At 41.0% G+C, this 25,310-nt stretch overlaps 2 protein-coding genes across 6 annotated transcripts in view; one reads left to right on the forward strand and one right to left on the reverse strand.

Annotated features, from left to right (window-relative positions):
• Positions 1 to 7,773, forward strand: part of RHOQ (ras homolog family member Q) — a 40,590-nt gene extending 32,817 nt beyond the window's left edge. The window contains exons 3-5 of one of the 3 annotated variants that reach the window (XM_032216553.1): positions 2,593 to 2,757; positions 5,302 to 5,397; positions 7,310 to 7,433. In XM_032216553.1, coding sequence (XP_032072444.1) covers positions 2,593 to 2,757; positions 5,302 to 5,397; positions 7,310 to 7,342 — 294 coding nt within the window. In that variant the 3' untranslated portion in view covers positions 7,343 to 7,433. Of the gene's footprint in view, positions 1 to 2,592; positions 2,758 to 5,301; positions 5,398 to 7,305 lie in introns of all 3 variants that reach the window. The other 2 variants (XM_032216551.1, XM_032216552.1) reach the window with 2 other exon arrangements.
• The window catches only part of PIGF (phosphatidylinositol glycan anchor biosynthesis class F), a 35,358-nt gene continuing 17,695 nt past the window's right edge, over positions 7,648 to 25,310 (reverse strand). For all 3 annotated transcript variants that reach the window (XM_032216549.1, XM_032216550.1, XM_032216548.1), the window contains exons 5-6: positions 22,998 to 23,106; positions 7,648 to 8,009 (exon numbers count right to left, since the gene is read on the reverse strand). In XM_032216549.1, coding sequence (XP_032072440.1) covers positions 7,896 to 8,009; positions 22,998 to 23,106 — 223 coding nt within the window. In that variant the 3' untranslated portion in view covers positions 7,648 to 7,895. The remainder of the gene's footprint in view (positions 8,010 to 22,997; positions 23,107 to 25,310) is intronic.

The following is a 25,310-nucleotide window of genomic DNA, read 5'->3' on the forward strand; positions in this document are numbered from 1 at the left end:
AGTTAACTGTTTCATTGGCCACATGACCATGTAGACATCTTCAGATAGCGCTGGCTCTTTGGCTTTGAAGTAGAGATGAGCACTGCCCCCTAGAGTTGAGAATGCCTAGCACATATGTGCAAGAGGAATCTTTACCGTTTCCTTTTTCATTGGATAATCTTGAAAGTACTATATTTTGAGAGAAATTAAGAATATATTCTTACTAGCTACATATTTTACATCTTTTTGTTCTGTGACTTTAAAAAAAACTAACATGAAAAACCACATAAGGTTTTTCTTTAAGCATATTCCAGTCTTGCTATACATAATCACAGGACTTCATTATTCTTATTAGTTTTATTTCTTTTAGGATAGGACATCCTAAATTGAGATTCAATATGATGCATTGGCAATTTTAGTTCAGGAAGTACATGTTTCAAAGACTGGAAGCAGGAACTTTCTCTCTTCCTCATTAATAGAATTAGGAATGAACATTCAGGCTGTACAATAATAGATAATAACATTATTATTTTGAGCAATTAACAAAAAGGGATACTGAAGACTTCTTAAAGGATCTCTCCAAATTAGGCTATAAAATGTCAGATATCAGTATGAGTGATAAATATTAAGACCAAAAACATTAACTTCACATATATGCTACTAAAGTCAGAAGTGCAAGTGACCGAACAGGAGTTGGAGTTATGATTGAAAGGTTCCAATAGAAGAGTATTTATATAGCTCAGGATTGAACTGTGGTGTTCTTGGTGCTTCTGAGCTTGGTTGTTTGCTTAAAAAGCCCATTTCGTTATCCAACTAAGTAACATCACACTGATGATGTTACCTAGTTGGGTAATGAAATGTCTGCATCTCAGCAGTGACATGCAGGCAGGGGAGGCAGGGGAGGCAGAGCCTCACCACTGTCATCATGAAAAGAAAAAAATGTAAAAGGAAAAAGGCTGAGGTAGTTGCTGCCAGAGTCACAGTGGATGACTCTGCTTAGTGCTTAACTGTTTAAAAAAGCCTCTAAAAAAGTGCCCTCTACAGGAGGAGGCGGGAGAACCACATGCCTCATTTAGTCTGACTTTTTGATCACTCGAACAGAGTTAAGCAAGGGTTAAAAGCCAAAAAAATCCTTATGTAGATGAGGCACGTGGTTTTTAGAGGCTTTTTTAAACAGTTAAGCAGAGTGATCCATTGGGGACTCTAGCAGCAGCTAACCCAGCCTGACCTCAGCAGCTCTTGCTTTTTTCCTTTTATATTTTTACATTTTCATGATGGCAGGCAAAAGCAAGTTGAAATCCTCTGTGATTGTGTAACAGCTGGAAAAGGTATGTGGGTCGGAGGGAGGGCGAGGAATTCAAAATTAATGTAATTTGTAAGTAATCTTTTACCCGCCTCTGCTGGCGGGCTGGAGCTTTCTTTTGCTGCAAAAGAAAGCGGCTTTTGCCTGCCCCCTGCTATGTCTGACTCTGACATAGTGGTGGGGCGGGCAAAAGCCGCTTTCTTTCTTTTTGTCTCACCAGCCATAAACCTCACCACACGTCACCGCATCTCAGATAGCACTAGAGATATTAACGTACTATGTAAAAAGGAAATTCTATCCTTATGGAAAGTAGCAATGCATCTTACAACATATTTTTATTACTTCTCTAGTGTGGCAGAGAGGCCATAATCGAAGCAACATGTGAAAGAAATGAAGCCAAAAAGGCAAAGCTACAGTGTTTGAGACATGTGATCGAAATGTTTATGAATGGAGCTGAGAAAGTGGACAGGGATTAGTTTTTATCCCATATATTAAGAATATTCAATCCCTTGCAAGGAAGCTGCATAATGAAACATTCAAGACAGATATATATATATGATATGACAGATATATGATATCAGAAATTCAAACAATTATCACAAGATGTTGTGGCTACTAACATGAATGACTTCAAAGAGGTATTAGATAAAGTACATCAATTGGTTGTGACAGCTGTTTTAGGCTATTTCCAGGATGAGAGGCAGCAAGTCCTGGGTACCAAATGTTAAGAATATCAGGACAGGCACCCATTGTGCTTGAGCCCTGTAGGCGGGCTTTTATTGACATCTCATTGGCCATTTTGGATAATCTATTCCTAAAACTTTAATTTGATCCAGAAAAAATGCTATTAATTTATTTTGATGAGGACCTCACCAAATAAACAAGCAGTTCAATTCAGGGTTGTTGTTGTTGTTGTCCTTTTATACACTCCTCAAAAATATTAAAATCAAGTAACATCCACAGCTTGGCTTAATGTCTTGAAAAATAAGATGTTTTTTTGTTTGTTTGCTGTGTGTGAAATAATTCTTGGAAATTTATCCATTACTCCATATATTATAAGAGCCGACAGGGAAGGTAACTGTCTGATTTTTATAGTAGTACTACCACCCAAATGGACCAAAAATAGGAGGAAAGTATAATCTGCAATACATTGGAAAAGGCTTTTAACTCTCAGTTTATTTAGCATGGAATACTGAGAATAGCAATTGCTTGGAAACATCAGCATGTGTATCTATTAGAAATGATTGTGATCAAAATTCAATTTTTTAATGAAAAGTAATACATGTATATATGTATCTGTCTGTCTTCAGGAAGACTATGATCGCCTCAGACCGCTGTCATACCCCATGACTGATGTTTTCCTCATCTGTTTCTCTGTGGTAAATCCAGCTTCTTTCCAGAATGTGAAGGAGGAATGGGTACCAGAACTTAAAGAATATGCACCAAATGTACCTTATTTATTGGTTGGAACGCAGGTACGTGGCTCAAAATACCTGTCTCTCTGTCTATCTTACTCTATCTCTGCCTACCTACCTATCTACCTGTCCATCCATCCATCCAAAGTAGCAAGATATTTTCTTCTTCCTTTACAAAAATACATGCATTGCACATTTTTGCCTTTAAATATTACTGACATGCTCCTTCCTGTGATCTTTACCTCTGTAACTCTGTTACTATCAGCTGTTAAACAGATTCCTACATTCTTCAAGTGCCCATTCTAATTGTTTCTTTTGTCACAATGCCCTTCTCAGTATATTGCCATTTTTATTTTTTCCTGCATATTCTTTTCAAATCCACCCTTCCCCATGAAATCTTTGCCTTAACCACTTACAATTCAGAAGAAGTTTAAATACCTATAATTTCCTCTTTGTCACAAAAATGTAGGTTCTCCCTCTTTCGAGATCAAGCAACAGTATCCTCACCCCTTGCACTCTCCAAGCATGTAGGCTTACATTTCTAGTTTGCAACTAAAATAACAAGAAATGCATCCCAAGCAATCTAATTTTAGAGCCAGAAGTGACAACTGGAGCCCTCTAGTCCTTCTGTGATTAACACCATTAGTTGTAAACAGACTTTGAAAGATTAACTATGGAATGGAGAAACTCCCCCTATGAAGAGAGAAAACAAAACTGCATCTTAATCTACTTTTGTTGTTCTTGTTAGGGCACCAAGTCCTTTGAGAACACCTCCATCCCTTTTGTCCTCTTTATGAATTTTTAAAACTTCTTTCAGCATTTAAATTGAAAGCAAAGCTCTGTGTTTTGATCTGCTCTGCCTATGAACAAAAAGGGTGTTTGCTCCCAAACAATAAAGCAGCAATCATCAGCCAAACAGCTGATTCAGACAAGTGTGGGTATCACATGTTGCACTTGGATGGAATGAAGAGTCTTGTGGTCTCCTTTGCTGATAAATGTATACATAGATACACATCACTGTGTACGCTCTGGGTAAGAAGAATTGGTTCACCTTTTTTTTACTCATGTGACATTGTCAGTCTGTGGGCTCAGTGCCCACCACTGGTTTTCAAAATAGAAATGTGGGGGTAACCTGTTGGTAAAAAAGACCATCCTCTTTTTCAACCACCCCATATATGGTTTCAGGTATATATTACTGCAAAAGCAGAGCCTGCTTTTTTTCCCCTCCCAGTTTTTATTCACAAAGTATGCATCTTACCATTTCCCTCTTTTTTTCATCTTGAAAAATTAACCATGGAATTAATTCCAAATTTCAAGATAGAGTTACACGCTGAGGGCATATCATCGATAATCCCACTCCCTAATTCTTGAAAATCAGGTAGACTTCATGCACCGGAAAAAATGAGCAAATATTTTTATGTATTTACTGCCTTGTCACAGATGCTAGAAAGCTGGAAATTCCCGAATTCCTTTTCCGCACCAAGGAAATTTTAAAAATGCTTGTATTCCCCACCCCCACCTTATCTCTATGCAATATATCTAACTGATTTCTATGAATGAGTTGGCTGCAAATCCATCAGCTCACTCTTACCTTGAAAGACCTGCTTGAATCAGCAGTAGGGAGCTCACAAATATAGAAACAAGCTAGATCCATAGAGCATGCAGCAATTCTAAAAGGCAAGTTTTACTATGGCTTCGAATATGCCACAGCTGAGCCAAAAATAAATTGGCTCTCCACATCTGTATCCCTGAAACCACAAAGGTCCGTAATTTATTCTGAAGCTGAAGACAGGAGTTGTTGTGAAATAACTGTTTCACAAGCACCAGTTTACCAGTAGATACTTTCAAGTTCCCTCTCAGATGATGCCTTGAAAACCTGGCTTTTTTCTCAGGTTCTGGCTGAGATGAATGAAGCCCCTTGCTGGGTGCATGATATATATTTTGTGACTTCGGCTGGATTTGCCATTTTGTTTACTTTTTTTAAAATGTAATTTGTACGCCTGTTGTTTTCAGTAGTTGGTGGTGCCTAAGTGAAATAAATCAATGAACAAATACGTAATTACAAATGACCTGAGGAACATTTAGCCTTTCTTCCACCTACCAATTTTCTTCTGCACATTTCCTCCAAACTTTTTCCTTAATTAATCTTTGGTCTCCGAATAAACAGAAGAATGAAAATAAGTAGAAAAATAAAAGAATCCCTGCCTCTCATATTCAAATTATTGATTATTCTGTGCTCTTGGCTTTTTGCATGTTTAGCTAAAATTTTGGAAGAATGCCTTTTGAGGGCATTCTCTGGAAATGTCATAGGGCCTTTTAATTTGCACATAGTTCATTTGAACCACAATGTACCTTACGGAAATAGGCTTGAGATTCCAGTTAAAGCAAAGGTTATAGATTGAATTAGCCTGAGTTAGCATGGTTAAATCTCACCAAGTTCAATATTAATCATGCCTAATTTAAACCCCAAGCTGTTCTGTGAGACATCAGCATTGCTACCTTGTATTGGAGCTACTTCTATTTTCTTTTTTTGATAAAGTCTGTAAAGTTTGATTCGTAACATGTAGAAGGAAGTGTACATATCTTCTGTAAATTTTCTAACAGATTGATCTTCGTGATGATCCTAAAACATTAGCAAGGCTAAATGACATGAAAGAAAAACCAATATGTATGGAGCAGGGCGTTAAATTAGCAAAAGAGGTAAGCTGGAGATTTAAGAGTTCAAATCTTCTTGGTATTACAGTATGCGTATTGTATTTCCCCTACTTGATTTTATCTTTCTGTATGAAAAGACTTGCAGCATCCATACAAAAGGATCAGCCCAACCTACAGGTAATCCTTGATTTAAATCTATTCATTCAGCAACTGCTTGGAGTTACAGCGGTGCTGAAGAAATGGACTTATGACCAGTCCTCAAAGTTCCAACCGTTGCAGCATTCCTATGGTCATGTGACTGCAATCCAGATGCTCAGCTACAATTACAGTGTCAGTGTGCCCCATCACATGATTTCCATTTGCAACCTTCCCTATCATCTTCCCACAAGCAAAGTCAATGTGGAAGCTGCCAGGGAAGGTTGCATGTCACCCTAGTAAGCTATTCCTGCTGTTTTTACTCCTGAGGAGCTGACTAAAGAGTACAAGTTCCTACTTACAGTCCGTAGCACATCCACATGTCATAGCTCCTATCCACTACGTTGTGCACCCTGCTTAACAATCCAAACATCCTGAGGTTGCAATGGCTGCTAGGAATGCCATCATAACAAAGTCTACCTGTACTTTGAAAGTTGCTGCTTCGTGGCAACAAGGAAGTGTATCTCCATGCAAATCCCTTTGAATCCTTGGATGTAGAGGACATAACGAAACATTCGGAAACTAACCCACAAGCTCAGAGAACAAACCTTCACCCTCATAGAGGACATAACTCTAAATAAAGTAAACAAAAATATAAAACCAGCAGACATTAGTATAGCATTTTCAATTAAAAAAAAGATAGAGACTCAGGGGGGAACAATTGCCCTTAAGTTCAATTATTTCCAGATAAAGGGTATAATCACAATACTTCCCTAACCAAATGCTCTCCTGATTATATGTTATACTATGCATCACATCAATTAGTGTGGACAAGGGCCATAAGGAAGCTGATGTGGAGGATTAGGAATTTAGACTAATTGCAAACAGGGAGATTTTTCTGCAGGTTGGTTCTGCCTTAACTTTTCTTACATTTAGTTATCCCTAAATTTTAATACTGCTTTGTTCCACATTTTCCTCTATATGTGACTTCTTTCCAGACTTCCTGCATTGCCAGCTGCCAGTATTGTTTGGCATGGGAAGCATGTGCCCACAATCTCAGGGAATAAACTTCTAGCATTTCTGTGTTTTTCAAATGTACCAGTGCCACTGAAAACAATGAGCAAGTTATTTTCATATTTCTTTCTCTTTCAATGAGGAGGAGCGAGGATGCAGATTTTTATACTACATTTAAAGGCAGCTGTGTAAGAATTAAGCAGTCCATAATCTTATCTGTTAATACAGCTGTTTTGTTTGTGAATAATATATAGTATTAAATACTATTAAGTAAGAGTTCATGTAGTATTTTTCAATAATTGAAAGATAACCTACTTCAATATAAGGCAATGGAACACTGTGAGAATACATTTGAGAAAATTAAAATAGTCATCTGAATTTGAAGTCTCAAGTATAATATTTATATCAGGAGTGATAATGTATTTAACCGTAGAAATTTTCTGATTGATGGTAATCCCTGTTTGTGCATTAAATATTAGTACACTTCATTTCTTCTTTCTACCTTCCTAAAATGACTCAAGATACAAATATACTGCCGAAAGTAAAACAAACTGAAAACACCAGTGTATTTAATATTTTTTCCCCTAACCGTGAATGTAATGAAAAGAATTCTATATCTGTCACCAAAAGACAAACTTTTTTCTGGAAGGTAGAGGGCTGGAGTGTTTTTCTCAGGGCAAAGACAAATAAAAAAACAAACATTGATGTTTCAATAAAAATGAAAGCCCCCTGAGTTCACTAATAGAGTTTGGGGGAGATGCAGGCTGTCTATGTTGCTATTAAATGCATTTGTTTTCTTGACAGATAGGAGCCTATTGCTATGTGGAATGCTCAGCTTTAACGCAGAAAGGATTGAAGACTGTTTTTGATGAAGCCATTATAGCCATTCTAACTCCAAAGAAACACACAATGAAAAAGAGAATAGGTTCAAGATGCATTAATTGCTGCCTGATCACATGAGAGCTGCTGGGACAATGGCCACACGTACTGTGAAACTTGTGACACTGTGCAAATATACACTTCAAGACAACAACACCTTATTAAGAAATCCACTAATTGACAGGGAAGCGGATTTTAGGAACTGGCATTTGGTGAAACCCAGAGGGGGAGGGAGAAAATCACAAGTATGAGAAGAAGTAAGCAGCATCTACTGTGAAGATTTTATTCATATGGGAAGGAATGTACAATCTCTCAGGGGAAATGTAGTTTAGGACATACAACAAATGTATGATCGCATTGCCAGTGCATGTTGACCATGCTGTAAAAAAAAAAGAAGAAGAAGAGTAAAGCCCAACAATGCCCTGAAAAGATTTGGAAAGCCTTTTGCTTTGACCATAGCCCTGTGCAATCTTCATAGGATCTCACAATCAAAATGCCTTTCCTCCTTGCGCCAGTTATCTGCTTTTGTATGTAAGCTGCTTCCTATTCCAATATAGCCACAAAGATGCAATAAGGAGACCAGCCACGTAGCCAAAGGTGGCTCCAAGTGAACAGGAAATGGGCCACACCTGAAAAAGGAAAATGCTGCATTAGAAGAAGAAAAGGATGAACTTCAATGAGCACAAGTTTTTGGTATGACTGAAAAGACACCAGAACGGGGTACAGAATCCTTTGCAAAGCTTGACATGCTTTTACCAGAATGGTTAAAAAAAACAAGCGGACTAATAGCCATCAAGCATGTGTTAGGAACATGAACAATTGTACAGTTTTTAAAGTGCATTAAAGTGTAACTAGCTGGCGGCTATTGCATATGATGCTTGATCAGAACCAGGTAAGAAATATGTGGTATATCTGTGGTCAGAGCAGTTGATGTATTCTTATTTTCCAGTTAATTTGCTAGTTTGTGTTTAAGCTGCTCCTTCTCTCTTCCCTACTGCATTCTTTCAGTCCTACGTAGGTAACTGGGTAACAGATTTGATATTGAAGCACAATGGAATGAAACATATTAAAGGAGACCATAAATCAAAGGGAAGGGCAGAGGAACACATCATAATGACTGCTTCATGCAATCAGTTTTCATTGCAATAGCAATGAATATTTGCAAGGCGGAGTTCTGCTATCATGCTAGAAATTAGATCTGAGCATCTATCTTCTGTGGATAGAAGGTTCTCCATCACTGGTGACTTCTGATCCAAGAGAAGAATCCCTGTAATAAAATGGGAGAACTGCTTGTCTTTCCCAATTCACTGCTTTTCCTGCAGTTTTTTGAAGCTGCTTATGGTCCACAATATTAGGGGAATAAAACTGGGTTCTATACCAAAATGCCCCCATTACACCAGCAAGAGAAATCTGAGCAGAAGTTGGTTCAGGAAATGGTCCCATGGTTGGAACTAGATCCAACTATTGTTAAAACAGTTGCTCTCTCTTTTTTAACTCTTCCTACCTCTCAACATTTGTGCTGTTCTCAAATGAAACTAATTGGCACAGTGAATTCCTGAAATATTTTTGCTGCTTGTGTGTTATACGTGCACATGGAATTCCTAGTTGGGTAGATGAGGAGCTACAGTTAATATCCCAATATTTCTCTGAGTTTAGTCAAGATTTGAAACATGTAAGGATGAAAATTCTGGGAGCAGTGCCAGATATTTATGTAGAATTCCCTAGTCAGTATTACATAGCTGAAGATATAAATATGGCAGCACTAACTGAATTTAAGCCTTAAAACTGTACTCCAAGATCTGTTTGTGATGGGTGAAATCAGAAGTAGCTAGCCAGATCCACCCAGAACAAAATAAATATATTATTCTACTTGTATGTAAGAACTCAGGCTATCAATCAGTCAAAGACATAATTAAAACAGCCAGCTAATTGATCAACTGAAATGGAGTATGAATGGAACAAAATAACTTTACACAAAAAAGCATCCTTGTTATTTAAAAATAATAATAATAACATCAGTTGGTCAATTATGCAGGGTACCTTTTTAGCAATAAAAGTTTTGATCGGTTTTACTGATTAACTCACTAAATGTCACAGTGTAATAAAAATGCATTGCAAATGAATACTGCTTTAAATTCCAATGGCTATGCAATCAATTGAGTTCCTTAATTAGATAGGACATCATTTTAATCATTTTTCTCTCTTGAAGTGAAATCCAGTCCAAGATGGATTTATTCGGGCAAGAAAGGAAATATTTGCTGCTTAAGAATAGATGGGATTATAAAAAAGAGAATTTTTATACATAACTCTAAGGAGGAGCTTTCCTCTTTCATTTTTGCTGCTCAACAATGACAGGAGGAAGGGGCTGCTGGCACAGAGGGAATGGATGAGTTGAGGTTCAACAGGACTACATTTTTAATAATTATGAATGTGTCCTGCAGCTGCAAATTCATTCTTAAAGCATATTGAAAATGATTTAAATTTTAAAAAAATGATTAGCAGTTTATTAAGGAGCTTTCAGATTTGAAATTTACAAGCTATAAATATAAAATAAAGACATTTCAGTGAATATTTTAAAGAACATTAGTCTCGAGCGAGCTACCTACCCCCATCTTGTTATAAAAGATAAAAATTGCAGACAGGAATATTTCCATAAATGTAGGTAACATGAAAACACATTAAGAGGCATTAATAGCTATTTTGCCCAAGCTCTATATGTGAGAAAAAAAAGAGGAATGGGGGCTAGCTAGTTCTACTATTCTTTCATGCTCTACTTGCTTCTTCACATTGAAATCAATTGTTCGAAGATTCTGTAACTCAGGAGTCTTACTGTACAGCTGCCCTTCACATATAGAAGGTAGTGAGAACAGGATAGGAAGGGTTTGTTCATCCCATCTCCTTACACACACACTCACACAGCTACATGAGAGCCACTGAACAGGGCTATGTCTTGCTTAACCAAGCCTACATTTATTTCCACTCTACTGAGTTTGCTCAGTCTCTTAGCAAAGATTCTCTTAACTTATGAATGCAAACTGCTGGCACAATAGCCTTCCTTGGCATGATTCACATTCTGCTCTAAGCTACCTACTCTAAAACAATTCTTAGAACGATGAACTTGTGGCCAAAACCCAACTTTGTGCATAGACACAGCTCCTGCATGCACGACCACTGCACGTAGTGTAAATAATCTGGCCTGAAGAACTGGGAATGTCTTGCTCTCACTTTTAGAGTTGCAGGTATAACACTGCAGCAATCATAGTTATCTGCTCCAATCTAAAAGTTATCACTGTGTGTTCTTAATATGGATGATCTATAGTGATCCATATCATTTCTATGGTATTAAAAGTATGCACAGATATTTACAACAATCATTGCGATATCAGTGGGACCCCTTAGTACAGTGATCTCCAAACTTGGCAATTTTAAGACTTTGACTCCCAGAATTCCCTAGCCAGCATGGTTGGTTGGGGGATTCTGGCAGTTGAAGTCCAAAAGTCTTAAAATTGCCACGTTTGGAGACTCCTGCCTTAGAACATCAGTGGACTGACCTGTATATTTCTTTCAGCTATTTTCATGTAATACCCTATGATTACATTCTCAGCCATTATGATTAGGAATTTGGCTCTTGAAATCAAGTACATCCAAAGAATTGCGCATCCAAGCTTGAAAACTGATCTACCTGCTGGGGCTTCATACAACTATTTACTAAAATGTATTTTATATATGTGTGTAAGGCAATGTAGTTAGACAAACCGGAGAACTGCTATCCAGATCCATGAACTTTAACTTTCTTAATAACACTGATGGTTTATTTTGATAAAGTCTTTAAAACATTTAAGGAAAAATAAAGATTAAATTACTTGATTAATAAATTGACTTCGGTTCCAAAACCTGTTTGCCCAAATAGCACAATAGAGGTCATCTTTTCATTTAAATGAAGAAAAACACTATGTTGCAATTTATCGCTCCTCTTTTTTAGAATGCTGTAGGTCCAGGCCATTATTATAGTGCCTTTTGCTATGCTAAGGTACAGGTACACACTGTATTTCCTTAACCCTTATAAAACGCATGATTTACAATCCTTTGTCCTTCATTTTATTTTTTATTCATCTCCTGACTACAAATGAAATATAATCCAGGCAATATAATGCAAAACAGTCTGTGTGTGGGTGGCATTTTGCTCCTGTCTCCAGCTTTTCCAATATGCAGACCAACAAATTCTAGAATATCTTTCCTTTCCGTTGTTTTGGAAACACAATTGACAGATGTTTCAGATATTGTCCTAGTCTACCTGAGGAGGCTCCAGGTTGATGAAAGCTATTTCAGTTCTGAAAAGAACAGGCAGGAAAAAGAGTCAACTTATTCCATATGTTCTCCCAGCTGTTAGATTTTCCATCATATTCCGCAGGTAGTCCTCAATTTACAACCATGAATTGGAACAAGGAAATTCCTTGTTAAGTGGTAGTGTTGTTAAGTAAATAGTGACTGCACCCAATTTTGCAACTTTGGGGAGGGGGGGCACGGTTGTTAAGCAAGGTATCACAATTTGCAACCTTCCCTGCCGACGTCTCCATTGACTTTGCTTGTTGGAAGCCAGCTGGGAAGGTCCCAAATTATCATGGCATGACTCCAGATCACTGCAACCATTGTAAATACATGCCGGTTGCCAAATGCCCAAATCGCAATCATATGACTTTTGGGATGCTGCAATAGTCATAAGTGTGAGGACTGGTTGTCAGTCACTTTTTTTCAGCGCTCGTAACTTTGAACAGTTGCTAAACGAATGGTGGACTAACTGGAATGCATCAAACCAGCTCCTTGGTTGTTTGTAATCTGTTTTGATTTTGATCTTTTGTGCTTAATCTTCATATCACTAAATAATAATAATAATATGTTCATGAGGTGCCTTAGGGACTCTTACTGACCTTGTTTCGGCCTTGTATTTACAGCCTGAGAAAGGTCACCATTTCAATTTGTCATGCCTGCTTTTTCAAACCAAAGATTTGCTTATTCATGTTCGGTAACATGACATTGCATATTTTCTGCAGAATGTTAAATAGTGTGTATTTCAGTACTAACATACTGCGTTGTTTGGTCTGGTAAAGGCTGAATTTCTAATGGACATTTTCTTTCAAAATAAATTCAATCTCTTCAGGAATTAACCAGACATTAAACAATAATAATAAAAAATAATAATCTAGGCAATGGTGTATTAGTCTTTGTATGCAAAACCTGTATTATTGATTCCTCTTATCTCCAACATAATTGAATCTGATCAATTACTATTAAAAAAGGTAATTGGTTTGCTATGTTCCTAGCTATCACGCTGATTACATCTTCCTTCTCCGAAGTCTATCATAAAGGTACAGACCAGATTTCCTGACAAAACTCAGAAAGAAGCCAAGGCAAATAGGTTCACACAATCAGACTTAATGAGATTAATACTGTTAAAGGCTATTTCTTGTTCCTTGCATAACCAGGATTCTTTGGGGACCAAAATCTAGTTAAATTGGAAACAAGCCGATTTTGGCTCAGGGTGTTCCCCCCCCCCGCCCCCAATTAGATCAGGAAAGAGAATGTGGTCATGGAAAAAGAGGGGTGCATAGTGATGGCTCATTTTCCATCACTTAAGATACAAGGCTGCCCTAAACATGTACTGATTTACACAGGTTAACATTTATCAGTACAGAGACAAACTACATGGGAATTAACTCCAAAAGTTGCTATTCCAACTCTATTTTTTTTTAAACTCTTATCATGCCAAATCCCTCTGCTACGAAAATTTTCCAAACTAGGAATACAAAAATAACTCACTCCCTCTGTAAGCATTCTTCTGCTTCTCATACTGTGAAGTCATATCATTTTTCCATTCCCCCACACATTTTCTTTATTAAACATGTTGGAGGCATTGTAAGAGCTAGAGAGTCCACTACTTCTCTCGTGGATATTGCAGAAATGGGTTTTAGAGGACTGGAGTTATGATCTCAAAATAAGCAGAGACAAAAAAATGTAACAGACTTTAATACTGCACCTGCTTAAGGCAAATCCAAAGAACTAGAAAAGGGTTTAAAAGGTAAAGGTTTCCCTCGCATGTATGTGCTACGTGTTCCTGACTCTAGTGGGCGGTGCTCATCTCAGTTTCAAAGCCGAAGAGCCAGAGCTGTCCAAAGACGTCTCCGTGGTCATGTGGCCTGCATGACTAAACGCCGAAAGTGTACAGAACGCGGTTACCTTCCCACCAAAGTGGTCCCTATTTTTCTATTTGCATTTTTTGTTTGCTTGGCAGAAGCTGGGACAAGTAACGGGAGCTCCCTCCCTTATGCTGTGCTAGAGATTCAAACCGCCGACCTGATGACCTTTCTGATCGACAAGCTCAGCATCTTAGCCACTGAGCTACTATATCCCTTTAGAAATGGGTTACTTGGATATAAATATATTATTATTATGTAATCCAGGAGCTGCAGCTTTCAAGGCTTCAGGAGCTGTCAGAAGTGCATATGAAGAGGATCATTTTACCTTCGTTTATAACCAATGCCAAGAGGAAACATGAAGTACATGAACTCCTCTATAGGTCTTGCACATTTCTGCACAGGATTTGCTGTTGCAATGCTAGCCTTTCATTCATAAAATTATTCCTTTTTCTGTAAGTCAATTCTCTCTTTTTTTCCAAACTTTGCTCTTAAAACAATATAAATGATCCAGCTGATTGTTTCGTGAGCCTTGTTTCTCCAGCACAATCCTGGTGATTCATCTTGATACAATTTAGATTGTATCAAGTTTTGAGGTAAAGGCTCATTTATAAATTGCTTTTGCAACATTAATATATGAGGGTGAAGGTTTGTTCTCTGATATTGTGGATTGGTTTTGGAACGTTTGATTCGGATAAACTAATGTTTAGTTTATGCCCTAAGCTCCACTGAAGATGTTACCCAGCCTGGTAATGAAACGTTTGGAAACCAATCCACAAGCTCAGAGAACAAACTTTCACTCTCATCCTACACTCGAGTTATAGATATTCACCACTATTGTACATTAATATATGCATGAACACACAAACACACACACTTTTATTCAATGTCTCTTATTAAGATGGTGATAAAATAAAGTCTGGTAGTGAATTTGAAAGCTCTGCCAACACCTGTAATTACATTTGTTGCTATGTGCCTAGCCATTTCTAATAGCTTCTGAAAGGAGAAATTATGGTAAAACAAAATATTGCGGACAGGATGTTTTCTAAAACTTCCAGGAACCTAGAGGCATCTTAAGGTATCATTATGTAGATTTAATGAACTAAAACCTTTTTCATCCACAAATTTAGTTCTAATGCATGAAAAAGAGCATTGGTACTTACCTGATTCGCCTCTTCAAATAAGGTGGGGATAGCATCCATGCATGGGTTAACACTGTCCGTTCTCTGATTGGACTGAGTCTGATTAATAATTAATTAATCCCCTTTATAACCCACCCTCCTGGGTAGCTCCACCCAGCTTTCAGCGAAGAAAACATGCAGACTCAATGTGTTATCCAGGACAGAAATAAACCTTTACTTATGCAAGAAACTCAACAACCAAAGTACAAACTCCAAATGATCCCTATAAAGCTCCCAACACCAGAATACGACTAGTCATTGGTCAGGGTGGGGTTGGATGCTACCCCCACTTTATTAGAAGAGGCGTATCAGGTAAGTACCAATGCTCTTTCTCAATAAGGCGGGGATAGCATCCATGCATGGGACATATCAAAGCCTGGCTGTCCATATGGGAGGGCCCAAGACTGGTATGACCTATCTGTCGGAGTGCATGGACTGCAAGACACGATGACCAAATGCAGCATCCACAGATGCGAACTTATACAGCTTATACAGTATAAAGGGCGAAGGTGATGTCCATGCGGCTGCCCTGCAGGCTGCCCCTCCAAGGACGCTTGAGCTGCCCAAGCAGCTGTCGTTGCCACACTCCTAGTCGAATGAGCGGTGACCCCCCCCCCCTGGGGGAGGGTTCCTGAGCAGACTATGTACTTTCTGATCCATCTACCTATTGTCGGTATTGATACCTTATGTCCCAACGACGCAGCTTGAAATGAAATAAAGAGGGACTCTAAGTGTCAGAACTCGGACATCCTGTGAATGTAGATTTTCAGGGCACGTCTCATATCAAGTTTGTGCCATAGCCTGTCCAAAGGCCAGGTAGGTGCGGGGCAAAAATTCGGCAGGACCACCTCCTGCACCCTGTGAAACCAGGAGTCAACCTTGGGTGTAAAGGAGGGGTCCAGCCTGAGCACCACCCTGTCCTCATGGAAGGAACACAGGTCCTCCCTAACCAATAGGGCCTGCAACTCTGAAATCCTCCTGGCGGAGGTAACGGCCACCAGGAAGGCCACCTTCAGAGTGAGGAATTGTACGGAGACCATGCGAAGGGGCTCAAATGGTGCCTTGGTAAGGGCTGAGAGTACTTTCAGTAAGTCCTACGTGGGGTACCTATGAACCCCTGGTGGTCTGAGGTTGGAAGCCCCTCTCAGAAACCGCCTTATCATTAGGAGTTGTGATATGGGCAGGCTCCTGTCCTGGTTAAAATGGTAGCAAGAGCAGCCACCTGCCTCCTGATTGTGTTTGGGGACAAACCCTTATCCAAATCATCCTGGAGAAACTCCAGAACCTGAGGGATGGATGACAAAGTAGAAAAGTTCCTCCTACTGGAACACCACATACTGAAGATATGCCAGGTCGTGTTGTAGATACGGACCATGGATGACCTTCTGGAGGCCTGAATGGTGTCTATGACCCTGGTGGAGAACCTATTTTGCACCAGAGGTCCAGCTCAACCGCCAGGCAGTCAGCTGAAGCTACTGTGGGTGCTCCAACAACCCCTGGCTGAGGGACACCCTGTTTGGCGGAACCTTCCACGGTCTTTCCATGGACAAGGCCTGGAGGTCCGCAAGCCATGGACGACATGGCCACTGCAGGGCCACGAGGATGACCTTGCTGTAGATGATCTTCCGTATGACCCTGGCTATCAACCGGGCTGGCAGGAAGGCATAGAGGAGTCCACGAGGCCAGAGATGATGAAGGGCATCCACTCCCTCTGCACCCAGCGAGTGGAACCTGAAGAGGAACCTTGGCAGCTGTGCATTTGCCGGGGATGCAAACAGGTCCATGAACAGAACTCTGAAGCATTGCGTGATCTCCTTGAAGAGAGAAGGGTGTAGTCGTCATTCCGCCTGGTCAACCATGGTACGACTGAGCCAATTGGCCTGAACATTCTCCATCCTTGAGATACGGTTGCCCAAGATGGATAGGATGTGAGCCTCTGCCCAGCTTCCCACTTCACTGGCCTCCCTTCGATCTTGTGCCCCCCTGCCTATTTACATTAGTCTTGGCCGTCATGTTATCGGTTAGAACCAAGACGTGTCAGCCCATGATGGGGGGGACAAAGCGTTGGAGTGCCAGATGAATGGCCCTGAGCTCTAGTAAGTTAATGTTCTGGGCAGCCTCCTTCGGGCTCCACTGACCCTGTGCCATCCATGCATCAAGGTCTGCACCCCAGCCCGTGAGGTTAGCATCAGTGGTGATGGTGACCCACCCTAAAGTGGCATCCTCATTCAATGGTTGGGGACCTCCACCAGGGAAGGGATTTGCATACCTCTCTTGTCATAGAGACCTTATATAAAGATGTGCTTTTCCTTCGCTTTTTTAAGGGCAAAAGAAACCACTGGAGGTCTCTGGAGTGTAACCTAGCCCAGGGTACAATTGCGATGGTAGAGACCATTTTCCCCAGCAATTTCAAAAGCCTAGCTAATGAGACTGTGCTCTCTCCCATCACCTGTGTTACCAGTTGTCGCAGACTTACCTGACGCTCTTCAGAAAGGACTACCTGCTCTGCCTGTGTGTCAATCCAGGCCTCCAGATGCAGGATTCTGGTCGTGGGGATAAGATGACTCTTTGCTTCATTAATAGAAAGCCCATGTGATTATAGGGTCTGAATTGTGAGTGCAAGGTCAAAATTGGCTCTATCTCTTGAGACTGATTGTACCAAGATGTCATCGAGATAACAGTGCACCAAGATGGGAATGGTCCTCACATGTGCAGCCAGGGTCACTAAAATCTTACTAAAGGCCCAAGGAACCGAAGAAAGACCAAAGGGCAAGGCCCTATATTGATAGTGAACATTGACATAACAGAAATACAAATATTGGCAATGCCCCTGGAGGATAGATACATGCAAATACGCCTCCATGAGGTCTACAGAGTTAAGAAAATCCCCCCGCCTTAAACATTCCACAATAGTCTGCAAAGAATGCATTTTGAATTTTTTAAACTTTAGATACCTATTGATCCTTTTCAGGTCCAGGATAGCCCTCCATCCACCCAATGATTTGGGTATGACGAATAGGATGGAGTAGAACCCCTGTTGATGCTGGTCCTCTGGCACCTCTTGGATGGCCTCAATATCCAACAGGTGCCGGATAGCCATGCACATCAGGAGTTGTCTCTGTGGGTTGTTGGACACAGGGGAATGGATAAAAAACTGGGGAGGGTAGGAGATGAACTCCAGAGACAAAGCGGCCCTAACCATGGATCTAACCCAACTATCAGACGTAGTGGAATCCCATTGACCAGCAAAGTGGAACAAAGGTGCGCCAATGGGGAACCGATCCTGTAGTTGCTCATGGCTTGCAATTGTACCGGTTCCCCCCCTCGAAAGGGCCACCTGCTTTGATTGCCCCTCTGTTGCCTATAAGACTGCTGGCATTGGCCAAAGTTGCCCTGCAGGCGGAACCTTGGAGGGTTGCAATCATCCCTGGAATGAGCCTTTCCACCAGCAACAGTTTGAGGTCGTCCCCAAACAGGTGTCCCCCCCTTGTAAGGTTCTGCTGTCAGTTGCCACTTGTACCTCATGTCTGTCTGCCACTGTCTTAGCCAAAGGAGAGAGTGAGATGAGACTGCAGAGGCCATGGCCCAAGAGGCGAACCATGTGGTGCTAAGAGTGGCATCTGATGAGAACTGCACCGTGGCGACAATCTTCTTTAAGTCCTGGTGCGTCCTGAAATTGCTGGCCGGGATCCTCTCTTGGAGTTGCTGGAGCCAGCAAAGGCTAGATCTAGAAAAAAAGGAAGCCGCCATTGATGTCTGGACTGCCCATGCTGCCACCTGGTGCCCCCGTTGGAGTGTCTGGTTGGCCCTCTTGTCCTCAGGCTTGAGGACCTCTTCTTGGGATCCAGGCAATGTGGTGCTAGAATACAGAGCAGCAATCAGGGCGTCCACCGAGGGCCATTGAAGCAGTTTATCCAGGCATTCAGCCACATTATAGTATCTCCTGTCGGCCATGGAGAGCGCCGAAGCAGCTGTTGGTGCAGACTACTGTCTCTGGACTGTGTCCATGAATAGCTGTGGGGCAGGTATAATGTCGGCCTCCCACTTCTGTGAACTACATGTTGGCCGACATGGCTGGTGCTTGCGTTGAGAGAGCGTCACCTTGAGTTCCCAGGTCAGACGTGGCTTTGGCCTTGGCGAGTAAGGGTTGAAGAGACCAGGTGAGAACAGCCCCATAGTCTGAGGTAGCAATAGCAGTTAGACTTATATACCGCTTCATAGGGCTTTCAGCCCTCTCTAATAGAGCCGAGGTGGCGCAGTGGTTAAATGCAGCACTGCAGGCTACTTCAGCTGACTGCAGTTCTGCAGTTCGGCTGTTCAAATCTCACCGGCTCAGGGTTGACTCAGCCTTCCATCCTTCCGAGGTGGGTAAAATGAGGACCCGGATTGTTGTTGGGGGCAATATGCTGACTCTGTAAACCGCTTAGAGAGGGCTGAAAGCCCTATGAAGCGGTATATAAGTCTAACTGCTATTGCTAATAACTGCTATTGCTAAGCGGTTTTCAGAGTCAGCATATTGCCCCCAACAATCCGGGTCCTCATTTTGTCAATGGTGGTGCCTTCCTCCTCGGAAAGGTCTGCCTACCTGATTTACCCCTCCTCAGAGACCAGGGATGGGCTGCGGGGAGACACAGTTGGAGGGGGGGTCCTCCACCCCTGCTGGTGGTGCATCTTTAGGCAGGTGTGGGCGCAGATGTCCAGAAGATGCCTGGTTACACTCTTGAAGACCGTCCGCAATGCCCTGCTTAATGGCCTCTGAGATATGTCTTGAAAATTGAACGCGGCAGGTGGCATAGAGGAGTGAGGAGGGAATAGGCGGGACCACGAAGGCCTCTGGAACTGTGCCATATGCCCTGGAGCTTGAGGGGGAGGGAAGCTATCAGACCACGGCCCCAAAGTCTGGCCATATCAATGTGTAACATTGGGTTGAACAGCCCCAAGTCCGAGTCTAGGCTGGTTGGAGATCTGTGATCCAGTCTGGGCGCTGTCTGCTGGCCTCGTTCCTGCAGAGTTGGTCACTGTTAGTGTGTTTGAGCTCAGCAGCTGCCTTCAGGCCCTTCTTGGACTTCGAGGGCTTGTTGGCCTTAGAAGGCTTAGCGTAGGATCTGGCTCCCTCTCCATTTTGGGATGTAGAGGGTCTCGCTGGAGAAATGGGAGCCTGTGGAGCATCCAGGGATCCTGGGCCACCTCCCAGCCAGCCCTGACTGCGTCGGGAAAAGGCACCGGCATGCTGCTGTCCACCATTTGCGATATCCTCAGATTGTTAATCAGCTTCCAAAATGGCGTCTGCGCCTTGCTGTCTAATGGTCAAAGTTCAAAATAGCAATTTGTGCCAGCTAGCTGCCGTAGCTGCGTTCCTGAGCTCAGAGAGCAATCGGCTGCCCTGATACTCCTGCTGCCCTTCGCAGCGAGAAATTGCCTTTTAACTGCTTCCCCATGTCTTCAGAAGGCTCGGAGCTGCGCGGATGCGCTGTCTAAATGAGGAACCGTGCACCGCGATCTCACCCTTGCTTGCTGCGATTGGAAAGATAAGCTGTGGCTTGGCGGCTCGATTGGCAGGCTTCTGATGGAATCCCTCGTGCTTTTCTCATCAAGAAATTAGGGACAGATGTCTGATAGCGCTGCCTGGCAAGCCTCAAAGCACAGTGGCTGATTAGAAGGCTGTTTAAGAGCCAGGGGGGCAGTCAAGCCAGAATGAAAGCGACCGCTTCAGGTTGCAAAATTCCACTGTCCCCCACCTCTTAGGCCCAAATGCGATGCCTCAGCGATGCGTGGGTCAGGGAGGCCTAGGCCGTTGTGGCCCAGTGCAGCCTGAAGGACAGTAGGTGTTAACAGTCCTTTTAGTGTACACACACACATACATATACATACATACATACATACATACATACATACATACATACATACATACAGCCGTCTACTCACAAAACGATCCAATGCAAATTCACTGAATTAGAGAAAAACCGGAGCTAAAATAATATGAATAACAATAGTCTAGGATAACACAGCCATCCTCAGAGTGGACTGAGTCGAAAGCTGGGTGGAGCTACTCATGAGGGCGGGTTATAAAGGGATTAATTAATTATTAATCAGACTCAGTCTAATCAGAGAACAGACAGTGTTAACCCATGCATGGATGTTATCCCCACCTTATTGAGAAGTGATATATCCCAGTAAGTCTGTTCAAAGGCTTCTTGCGCAACAGAATCCTCTTCCCATCAAGCATTCTGTTGATGGGAGATTAGCTCTGAGCTTTTGGATACACAAAGGTGGTGAAGGCAGCTTTTAAAGGTTTCCTCTGCAAATGGAGGATGGAGGCAGCCTTGTCCCTTAAGGGGAACTCTACCTCATCCTGTTTCTTGGGATTCTCCCTTCCCTCCTGTAGCCATGGCATGTTTGGAAATTGGACACTAATATCTACACCAGTGGTAGTCAACCTGGTCCCTACCGCCCACTTGTGGACGTTCCAGCTTTCATGGTGGGCGGTAGAGGTTTTGTCCGATACTGAAGCACTTTCCTTTTTTAATTTAATTGACTTCCCTACTTTATAAATCACCATAAGTGTGGAACCAGTGGGCGGTTAGAAAATTTTACTACTAACAGAGATACAAAAGTGGGCGGTAGGTATAAAAAGGTTGACTACCCCTGATCTACACTACACTAAATTGGATTAATATCTTGGGTTTGGGAGGGTTTGTCCTCAATTTATATTTTGATACATGTTATTTATGATAGATATATCATAAGTGCAAAAATATGTGAGAATACAATTAGATGTATGCTTTTTTTAAAAGGGAGAAACCAATGTCCCAAATTTACCGTATTTTTCGGAGTATAAGATGCACCGGAGTATAAGATGCACCAAGGTTTTGAAGAGGCAAATTAAAAAAACTCTGCAAACCTCCCCAAAACGCCTCGTTTTTTGTGAAAACAGTCCCATTTCCTCCCCCAAACGCATGAATAGCCTTTAGCGGGCTTACAGAGTGCTCTGGGGGGCAAAAATGAGCCAAAAATGGCCCATTTTTCACAAAAACGGCCCCATTTTTCATTTTAAAAAGGGCATGGATAGCCTTTAGGAAGCTTATAGAGTGCTCCTGGGGGCTGGGGGGGGTAAAATTGAGCAAAAAACAGGCTGTTTTTTGTTCATTTCTGCCCTCCCCAGCCCCCAGGAGTTCTCTAAAAGCTTCCTACAAGCTATACACTGCCATTTTGGTAAAGGGGCGGGGCTTCAGGAGTCAAAAAATGCTGTATTCAGTGTATAAGATGCACCCAGATATTTAGCCTCTTTTTTGAGGGAAAAAGGTGCTTCTTATACACCAAAAAATTATTATGGTAAATTATTATTTCTGAATTATATAGTTCATTTGCATTTAATATGAGGCAAAAGGGTACAAGAATAGCAATTAAAACTGGACTACATTCATTTACATCAGATATTCTGTTCAATCTAGCAAGATTCAGAATGCTTAATGCCAAATACCCTTATCCTCTGTTTGTGGGTATATTTGCTTTGAGAACATTTTAATCCACTTTACATTATTAGCAGATCACTTTATTCTCTCCTCCCTTCCCCAACAATAATGTTGGCAGATGAATGTACAGTTGTCCTGCAATCCTGCCAGCTTCTCATTTTTCCTACAAGCAGCAAAATGCTTAAGAGTTTGTTGGAAAACTACAAAAATATTTTCGGCACAGGGTGGCTCAGATAAGGCTGCTTGAAAGATCAATCTGAAGCCAACAGCCATTTCAAATGCATTTTGTTAAGTGCTTTTAATGGAAGGTAGCAGCACACCACAGGCCACGTTCTCAGATGGCATAAGAGGTGTAGGCCCTCCATGACATTAATGGGCTGAATGCTGACTGGCTACTGCTTGAACTTGAGAAATGTCATTAATTGTACATTAGCAAGCAGCAAGGCCTTGTTTACACTGAGTACATCTGAAAGTATTATGACAACCATGTAACACACATTGAGGAAGTAGCTGCATCCACTTCCAGCTTGTTAGAGAAAATATTCTACCATGTTGCTTTCAACAGTCTTTACAATGGAATTACAATTAAATCTTAAAGATTACCAGTCTATATGAACAGGAAATGCTGGAAGGCAAAATAGAAAAGACCCTTAGTACTTTGCTTGTAAGCTTTTATAAAGAAGTTTTAGCCAGGTAATTATAAACTAAATATGGGACTGGATGGAGCTGGTCTGATCAGTTTTACGTACTTCATATAAAATAGAGCAACCAACCTGCCATGGACGGTCCCAATCCAGTGGAATAGGAAATGCTCCAAGCCAGGCTCCCACCACACTGCATATTGTGGTAATCTGGAGATTGTTATCCCAGATAGACATAGCCCTACAAAAGTAGAAGAAGGTTAATCTTTAAAACGGTGTGTTCGTTATTGCTTGATTTGTTCACTCACCATATGCAAAACTTTATTACTATTACTGTACTTCAAAATTAGATTTTAATATTCTATCACCACCAGTCTCTAATGGGATGCTTTTTAGATGGATTCATCAGTCAGGATAATCTGGAAAACACGGACTTCATGGAAAACATTAAGTCTTCATATGCTTCCAGATTGAACTATAATTTCAAAAAAATATATAAAAAATACTTTTTAATGCTCCTTATAATAAATATAGTATATTTAAGAACCAATGACAGACTGTAACTGTCTGCCACAATATAAACTACCACTCTGGCAAAGTTTCTATTCTGAAATGCTTTTAAGGAGCACTTCTTCTAGTTCTGCTGATTATGGAAATGTTTTGTTTCCTCCTGCAGCATGAAAACTTTGTTATCTCCCTCAATTAGGATAATTTCTGCAATATGCCTTTTTTTCCTACTAACTCTGAATCAATTTAATTCTATGCTGATAATAAGATAATGAAACTACTAGCAAGGGAGTCAAGTGGTAGTTATGAAATCTAGATCTTTTTTCATACTGAAAACATAACTATTTAAACAACATTTTCTAAATATGCAAAGTGGCTCATTATTTTATAAGAAAGGATAAAATGGTCAAAAAAACATTTTTTTTTAAATAAAAATGTTCCACATGCACCTGCTGTTTTATTGGATCCTCCTGTAGGAAATAAATCATATGATGCAGTTAAGAAGCATATCATTTTATTGCTAAAGTACTTCTATACTGCTGATTATTAAAATAATCCTTCTGTGCCTCCTACATGTTCCCATCTTCCTTCTTCAGAGCTTAATGCAAGCTCTAAGGCAAGTCTAGCATTTTGTTCAAGTGTATAGGCAGGGGAAAAGGGAAGGAACTATCACTTGGGGAAAAAGAGACAATATATGAGCCATATACTAAATCTTGGTTTGATGTAATGGTTGTACTACTTTATAGAAAACTCTTCCAGAGATTGCGCCTCGAAGTGTGAAATTTTGGTTAGCCTTATGGCTAAGTCAGCTCAATAACTAATGCATGGTTAACTGAATAAAAGCAACTTTTATTTGGGTTTGTACAATGCACCAAGCCATAAACCAGACAACACCCTGCCCCCAAATGTGCTGCCTTATTGTGATGGTGTTTTTTGGGGGGATGAGGAAAGGAAGTCAGGAACTTATGCCAAGAGTATATATTGCCAGCAGGGACACTCAAGGCATGAAGGTCATGCTAACTGCGAAGTTAGAGCAAACAGGGACTTTTTTGGGGTAGCAAAGATTATTTATTCATTTGCTTAATTAATTAATTTGTTCATTCATTTGTTCATCCATTCATTTCATATGGCTGCTCATCTCAAATTTATGACTCTGGTTGGTTAACAGGGAACTACAGACCTGTCAGCCTGACCTCAATACCAGGAAAGATTCTGGAAAAGATAATCAAGCAACGAATTAGCAAACACCTAGAAGTAAACAAAGTAATAGCCAAAACCCAACATGGGTTTGTCAAAAATAGATCATGCCAGACTAATCTTATTGCATTCTTTAACAAAGTGACAAAATTAGTGGACCAGAGGAATGCCGTCAATATAGTTTACTTGGACTTCAGTAAGGCATTTGATAAGGTAGACCATAACCTACTACTAGATAAAGTAGAAGGATGTGGGTTGGACAGCATCACCACCAGATGGATTAATAACTGGCTGATCAACCGCACTCAATGTGTAGTCCTCAATGGAACTACATCTACATGGAGGGAAGTATACAGTGGAGTACCCCAAGGTTCTGTTTCAGGCCCAGTACTCTTCAACATCTTCATCAATGATTTAGATGAGGGAATAAATGGGGAATTCATCAAATTTGCAGATGACACCAAGCTGGCAGGAATAGCCAACACTCCAGAAGATAGGCTTAAGATACAGAAGGATCTTGACAAACATTGGGCACTATGTAATAAAATGAAATTCAGTGGTGAAAAGAGTAAGGTTCTACATTTAGGCAAGAAAAACGAAATACACAGATACAGTATAGGTGGTACCTTGCTCAATAGTAGTAACTGTGAGAGGGATCATCGAATCCTAGTGGACAACCATTTAAATATGAGCCAGCAGTGTGCAGCAGCTGCCAAAAAAGTCAACACAGTTCTAGGCTAC

Source organism: Thamnophis elegans, chromosome 4 (assembly GCF_009769535.1).
Source record: "Thamnophis elegans isolate rThaEle1 chromosome 4, rThaEle1.pri, whole genome shotgun sequence".
In the NCBI taxonomy this organism is placed as follows: Eukaryota; Metazoa; Chordata; class Lepidosauria; order Squamata; family Colubridae; genus Thamnophis; species Thamnophis elegans.